The sequence below is a fragment of the Nicotiana tabacum genome, chromosome 1, assembly GCF_000715075.1.
Source record: "Nicotiana tabacum cultivar K326 chromosome 1, ASM71507v2, whole genome shotgun sequence".
Taxonomy (NCBI): Eukaryota; Viridiplantae; Streptophyta; class Magnoliopsida; order Solanales; family Solanaceae; genus Nicotiana; species Nicotiana tabacum.
In genome coordinates this window covers 109,137,954-109,144,854 of record NC_134080.1, presented here as the reverse complement: position 1 = coordinate 109,144,854, position 6,901 = coordinate 109,137,954, and the positions used below count along the sequence as shown (strand labels likewise).

General features: G+C 41.4%; 1 protein-coding gene across 1 annotated transcript; it reads right to left on the bottom strand.

Moving 5' to 3' along the window:
* Nucleotides 1-3,318: 3,318 nt before the first annotated feature.
* On the bottom strand, nucleotides 3,319-5,445 carry LOC142163434 (uncharacterized). The gene is made up of 2 exons (XM_075220721.1): nucleotides 4,070-5,445; nucleotides 3,319-3,655 (listed from the first exon to the last, which is right to left on the bottom strand). The coding sequence occupies exons 1-2, from the start codon at nucleotides 5,443-5,445 to the stop codon at nucleotides 3,319-3,321; spliced, it is 1,713 nt and encodes a 570-aa protein (XP_075076822.1).
* Nucleotides 5,446-6,901: the final 1,456 nt, after the last annotated feature.

Sequence of the window (6,901 nt, the reverse complement as noted above, 5' to 3'; positions counted from 1 at the left end):
TAGCAATACAAGTCAAATGGATTTCATATTAGTTATGGTGCTCATGTTTTGGTCACATAAGCATTTTATCAAACACTTGGTTAAAATAAAGCTTCATAGTCCTTATTATTGGTGTCTCTACACCCATCAACCCATTATCTTGTTCCTAGATAAATGCTAAAGTCTCAAATGATTATATCAACATTATTCTTCATCACCCATAAGGTAAACAACACCCTTAACCAATAATCAACATTCAACACCCCAACCCAATAATCGTTCATGCTTTTCTATCAAACCCATCAACTCATATCTCATGAACCAGGGTTTATAATCATTAAACCAATGCTAGAATCAATTAGAGGGTGAAGACATTACTTTTTTGAAGATCAAACCCCTTTGAATTCGAGTTCTAGGCTTCCTTCTCTCAATAATGATGTCTCAATCAAATATATAATGATATGAAAGGTTTACCCATGTTAATAAGATGTTGGGAAATTGAAATTAAGTTAGAATAACCATTAGAACTTACCTTGGGTGGTGGAGGGACCCTTAAGGAGTTAGGTTTTTGAGAGCTTTACTTTATAGAGCATGTTTTCTTGTTTTGGGGCTATGGGGGACGAAATAGGGCTAAAAATGACTTCCCAAGTCGTCCACTGCGTCTCGCTTGGCGCGGCCGCAGTACTGACCGCAGTAAATTGCTGGGACACTGCCTCACCACCGTAGTCGCGGCAAAAATGAGGCAGGACCGCGGTGGTTGCACACTATTCTGTAAAACGGGCATAACATTTTTTACAGAGCTCATTTTGGGCTCCACAATATATCGTTAGAAATCTATTTCAAAGGCCTACAACTTTTATTCTTTGAGTTTTTCCGAATTCCTTACACACGTTCACTAAGCCTTGCTGGAAGACAGACCTTCTACAAAACTTAGTCGATTTTGTCAAATCTTATGCACCTCACTTTCCATCTTGATATTGAAACAACTATTTTCACCCATAATTATCCTGATAGGACTTCATATGTTCAAAATATATCCTTACTACTCCTTTAGATCATTCATACCTAAGCCGAATTTACGGGGTGTTACATTATCTCCCCCTTGGAATCATTTGTCCTCGAATGATGGTCTTGGCTGCAACTACGGCTATCTATGTACATTAAACAGGTATGATGGAGAAATGAGGATACTAAAATATCATTAATACATGTATATCAAACTGAACGAGCATGTAATCACTAAATACTAAACTGAGTAAATACTAAAGGACATGGAGATTATGATATAAGGCCTGAATGAAAAGGTTAATTACCTTCAACATTTTCCTTTTGCTCTTCAAAGAGATGGGGATATCTGGACTTCATGTCCTCCTCGGCTTCCCATGTAGCCTCTTCAACCTTTTGGTTCCTCCAAAGCACTTTTACTGAAGCAATTTCCTTAGTTCTGAGCTTGCAAATTTGATGATCAAGAGTAGCCACTGGAATTTCTTCGTAAGACAGGCTGTCTTTAACCCTTATAACCTCTGTAGGAACCACAAGTGACCGGTCTCCCATGAATTTCTTCAACATGGACAAATGAAACACTAGGTGTACAGTAGCTAGTTCTTATGGCAATTCTAACTCGTAAGCCACTTGTTCTATCCTTCACAGGATTCTATGTGGACCAATATAGCGGGGACTAAGTTTTCCCTTCTTCCCAAATCTCATAACGCCTTTCATGGGCGATACTTTCAGAAACACCCAATCATCATCTTCGAACTCTAAGTCTCTACACCATACGTCCGAAAAGGACTTTTGGCGACTTTGAGCCGTCTTCAAATGCCTTTGTATCAAGTTGACTTTCTCCATAGCCTGATAGACCAAATCGGGTCCTAACATCTCCGCTTCTCTGACTTCAAACCAACAAATTGGTGATATACACCTTTGCCCGTACAGAGCTTCGTACGATGCCATCTTGATACTAGAGTGATAGCTGTTATTATAAGCAAACTCAATGAGAGGTAGATGATCATCCCAATTACCTCTAAAATCAATAACACACGCCCTCAACATATCCTCAAGAGTCTGAATGGTGCGTTCTGCCTGGCCATCTATTTGAGAATGAAAGGCGGTGCTGAGGTTCACCCTTGTGCCCAATCCCTTCTGAAAGGATTTCCAAAAGTTCACTGTGAACTGGGCACCACGATCTGAGATAATGGACAAAGGATTCACATGCAATCGGACAATTTCTTTGATATACAACTTGGCATAATCCTCGGTCGAATCTGAAGTCTTCACTGGAAAGAAGTGAGCTAACTTGGTAAGTCGGTCTACAATCACCCAAATCGAATCATGCTTCCGGAACGAGCGAGGTAGACCTGTTATGAAGTCCATGTTTATCATCTCCCATTTCCAAATGGGAATTTCTATATTCTGAGTTAAACCGCCAGGTCTCTAGTGTTCGACTTTCACCTGCTGACAATTTGGACACTTCGCCACGAAATATGCTATATTCTTTTTCATATCGTTCCACTAATAAACCTCCTTAAGATCATGATACATCTTTGTGGAACCTGGGTGAATAGAATACCTGGAATTGTGGGCTTCTAACATAATCCGCTCTTTGAGCCCATCTATGTCTGGAACGCATAGCCTGTCTCTGTATCTCAAAGTACCATCATCTCCCCCTTGCTCAAAAGCCATAGTCTTGTGTTTGTGAATTCCTTCCTTCAGCTGCAATAAGCAGGTATCACTGAATTGTTTTTCTTTTCCTTCGGCTACTAAGGAGGATTCAGTCCTGTTCTGGAGAACAACGCCACCATCTTCGGAGTCCAAAAGTCGAACTCCTAGATTTGCTAAGTGGTGGAATTCCTTCATCATAGTTCGCTTGTCCGCCTCAACGTAAGCTAAGCTTCCCATAAAAAGCCGACTGAGAGCATCAGCTACAACGTTTGCCTTCCCATGATTGTAAAGGATATCAACATCATAATCTTTATGTAATTCGAGCCACCTCATCTAATGTAGATTTAATTCTCTTTTCTCGAAGATGTACTGGAGACTCTTGTGGTCTGTAAATATGTCAACATGTACCTCATACAAATAATGGCGCCAGATCTTAAGCGCAAACACCACAGCTACTAATTCAAGATCATGAGTCGGATAATTCTTCTTGTGAGCCTTGAGTTTCCTCGATGTGTAGGCTACGACTCTACCGTGCTGCATTAATACACACCCAAGACCAACCCCTGAAGCATCACAATAAACAATGAACCCTTCGGTTTTTTCCGGTATTCTCAAGACTGGAGCTAAAGTCAACCTCTTCTTTAACTCCTCAAAACTTTTCTCGCATGAGTTCAACCATTAAAACTTGACTTTCTTCTGAGTTAATATAGTCAAGGGGGATGAGATAGAAGAAAATCCCTCTACGAAACGCCTATAATAGCCTGCTAGACCCAAGAAACCCCTTATATTGGATACAGAGGTGGGTCTAGGACAATTCTTCACTGCCTCTATTTTCTGAAAGTCCACCTTCAGGCCTTTCCCTGAGATGACATGGCCCAAAAACGCTACTGATTTCAACCAGAATTCACACTTATCAAATTTTGCATATAGCTTGTGATCCTGTATTGTCTGCAACACAATTTTGAGATGTTCTGCATGGTCACCCTCGCTACGGGAATAAATCAAGATGTCATCACTAAACACGATAACAAACAAATAAAGATAAGGCTTGAAGACCCTATTTATAAGGTCCATGAAAGCTGCTGGTGTATTCGTTAAACAAAATGACATTACCAAAAATTTGAAATGCCCATATCGAGTCCTAAAAGTTGTTTTTGGAATATCATTTTCCTTAACCTTCAACTGATGGTATCCCGATCTAAGGTCAATCTTGGAATAACACTGAGCACCCTGAAGTTGATCAAAGAAATCACCTATTCTAGGAAGAGGGTACTTGTTCTTGATGGCGACTTTATTTAACTGACGATAGTCAATGCACATACGCAAAGACCCATCCTTCTTTTGGACAAACAAGACCGGTGCGCCCCAAGTTGAGACACTTGGCCTTATAAATCCCTTATCTAGAAGATCTTTCAACTGGACTTTTAACTCTTTCAACTCTGCTGGAGCCATTCTATAAGGCGGAATAGATATTGGCTTAGTGCCTGGAAGTAGATCAATTCCAAAGTCAATCTCTCTATCGGGAGAGACTCCAGGGAGATCTTCGGGAAACACTTCTGGAAAATCATTTACAATTGGTACTGACTTGAGAGTAGGGATCTGCGCATCTGCATCCTTAACTTGAACCAGATGATAAATATATCCCTTGGAGATCATCTTTCTGGCATTAAGATAGGAAATAAACCTACCCCTAGGTGTTACTGCATCACCCTTCCATTCTAAAACTGGTTCACCAGGAAATTCAAAACTTACTATTTTAGTTCTACAACCCACTATGGCATAACATGACTCTAACCAATCCATGCCCATGATCACATCGAAGTCTACCATCTCCAATTCTACCAAGTCTGCTACAGTAAGACGATGATGCACTTTGACTGGACATCCCCTATAGATACACCTTGCTATAACTAATTCTCCAACTGGAGTGGACACTTCAAAGGGTTCACACAACTTTTCTGGTTCTATCCCAAATTTCTTAGCAATATATGGGGTTACATAAGATACGGTGGATCCCGGATCTATAAGTGCACATGCATCAAAAGTGAATATTGTTAGCATACCTATGACAACATCTCCACGAGCCTCGGTATCCTGACGGTCTGCTAGTGCATACAAGTGGTTTCGACCACTACCTACATTACTAGACTTTGTTACACCGCGCCCTTGTTGGGTCTGAGAGTTATGAGGGGCTGCTGAATTAGTGGACTGAGCTACATTGCCTCCATTGTTCTGCTTTGCTGATGGACAATCCCTCGAGAAGTGGCCCAGCTGACCACACCCAAAGCAACCATTTGTGCCCAAACGACACACCCTTGGATACTTCTTACCATATGTGTTGCAAGTAGGGTACTCAAGGACTCTGTAGCCCACACTAGTCTGTGACTGTGAGTTTGCCACTCTGAAATTTTGGTTTTTCTTGTTATACTTGGACCTCTGAACCGGTGCACTAGCTGAAGATGGAGCGGGTCCTGATTTTGATTTCCTGAAGAACTGGCGATTGCCTCCTTCTTGAGATCCCTTATGGCTAAAATTTCCTACAGACTTAGCTCTTTTGCTGAATTCTCTGTCTTTCTCTTTCTGTAGCCGCTTTTCTTCTTTCAACCTGTCTTCGTTCCCTTGAACAAATGCAACCATCTTAGTGATGGTCATGTCATTATTCTGAGCAGCTATATTAGTATTAGCAAACAAATCATCTGAAAGCCCCAACACAAACCGCCTAACTCTGGCCCTCATATTACATACCATTTCCGGAGCATACTTGGCCAGAGAGACGAACTTGAGGTAGTACTCATTCACACTCATATCATTCTGTCTGAGTCTCTCAAACTCCAAAGCCTTAGCTTCCAAGACCTCAATGGGTAGAAAGTGATCAAGTAACGCATCTGCAAACTCCTTCTAAGTCGCAGGATCCGCATCCTCCCCTCGGGACTCTTCCCATGTTTCATACCAAGTGTTGGCAACATCCTTCAGCTGGTACGCAGCAAGCTCTACTACCTCAATGTCTATAGCATGCATCACTCGAAATATCTTCTGAACCTCATCAATGAAGTTTTGCGGATCCTCATTCTTTTTGGACCCTATGAAGATGAGAGGTTTCATGTTGAGAAATTCTCTAGACCTGGAACTACCCATCTCATGAACATCACTTGTTCCCTGCCTTTGAACCTGAGTAGAAACAATATGGGTGAGCAACTGGATAACTCCCCTAACATTCATGTCTGGAGCGCTGGGCACTGAGCCCGGTGCAACAACCTAGGCCGGAGTGTCCTCCCCCTGAGCAACATTAGTTGTGGACCCCTAGCTAGTAGCTGAGGCCCTCCTGGTGTACTTTCTTTTTGCAGGCATTTTTCTGAAATACACAATTCGCACGGGTTAGAAAGATTCCTAAAAGCATAGCTCTAATTGCACGATCAAGAGTATGAAAGAAATGGAACAATCCTAGATGTCTTGGTGGTCAACTGTTTACATGTGTGGCACACACACACACATAAACTCCCTAGGACTCTTGAACCTATGGCTCTAATACCAATCTTTGTCATGCCCCGAACTATGTTCTGGGCGTAACACAGCACTCGGTGCCGACTGCATGTGACCGAGTGAACCAACTGCATGGTTGGATCAACATGTGGTATAACTATGAGCTAGAGGTAAATATCAAACATGATAATCTACTAAAGAGTTAGCCTGAATGCCATAGATGCGGAAAATACTGAAAGGTCTGCAAGTATAAACAAGTAGCCGACAAGGCTAACACATGAAGGCCTGCTAATATCTGGCTGATTGGGTTATATTCTACGAAGCCTCTAAAGAATACTAAAAATGTTAAATGTTTACCGGTACAAGGTCCCCGGTATACCTTATTAACTGAAATACTATAATGACTAAAACAAAATAGAGATAAGGCCCCAAAAGACTGGGGCTCACCAATAGCTGATACGAGATGTCCTAGCAAGTAGAATCGTCAACCTGAAAATCGTTACCTGCATCGCGAGATGCAGGCCCCGGGCAAAAGGGACGTCAGTACATTTGAATTGCACTGGTATGTAAAATAGTTGAACAAAAGAACTGTAAATACTGAAACTGAAACTGAACTGCTAGCTGATAAACTAATAACTGAACAACAAAGTAAGGATATGAATACTCCCTCTTCTGAATGATGAACAACCTATTTATCTGATAAACTACGACCTCAGGCCCAATATATATATATATATATATATGTGTATGTGTGTGTGTGTGTGTGCACAAGCTACGACCT

Coding starts and splice junctions, on each gene's coding strand:
- LOC142163434 (XM_075220721.1), bottom strand. CDS start 5,445: ATGAGTGTGAATGAGTACTACCTCAAGTTCGTCTCTCTGGCCAAGTAT. Junction 3,656..4,069: donor GCTCCAGCAGAGTTGAAAGA/GTTAAAAGTCCA, acceptor TATCGTGTTTAG/TGATGACATCTTGATTTATT.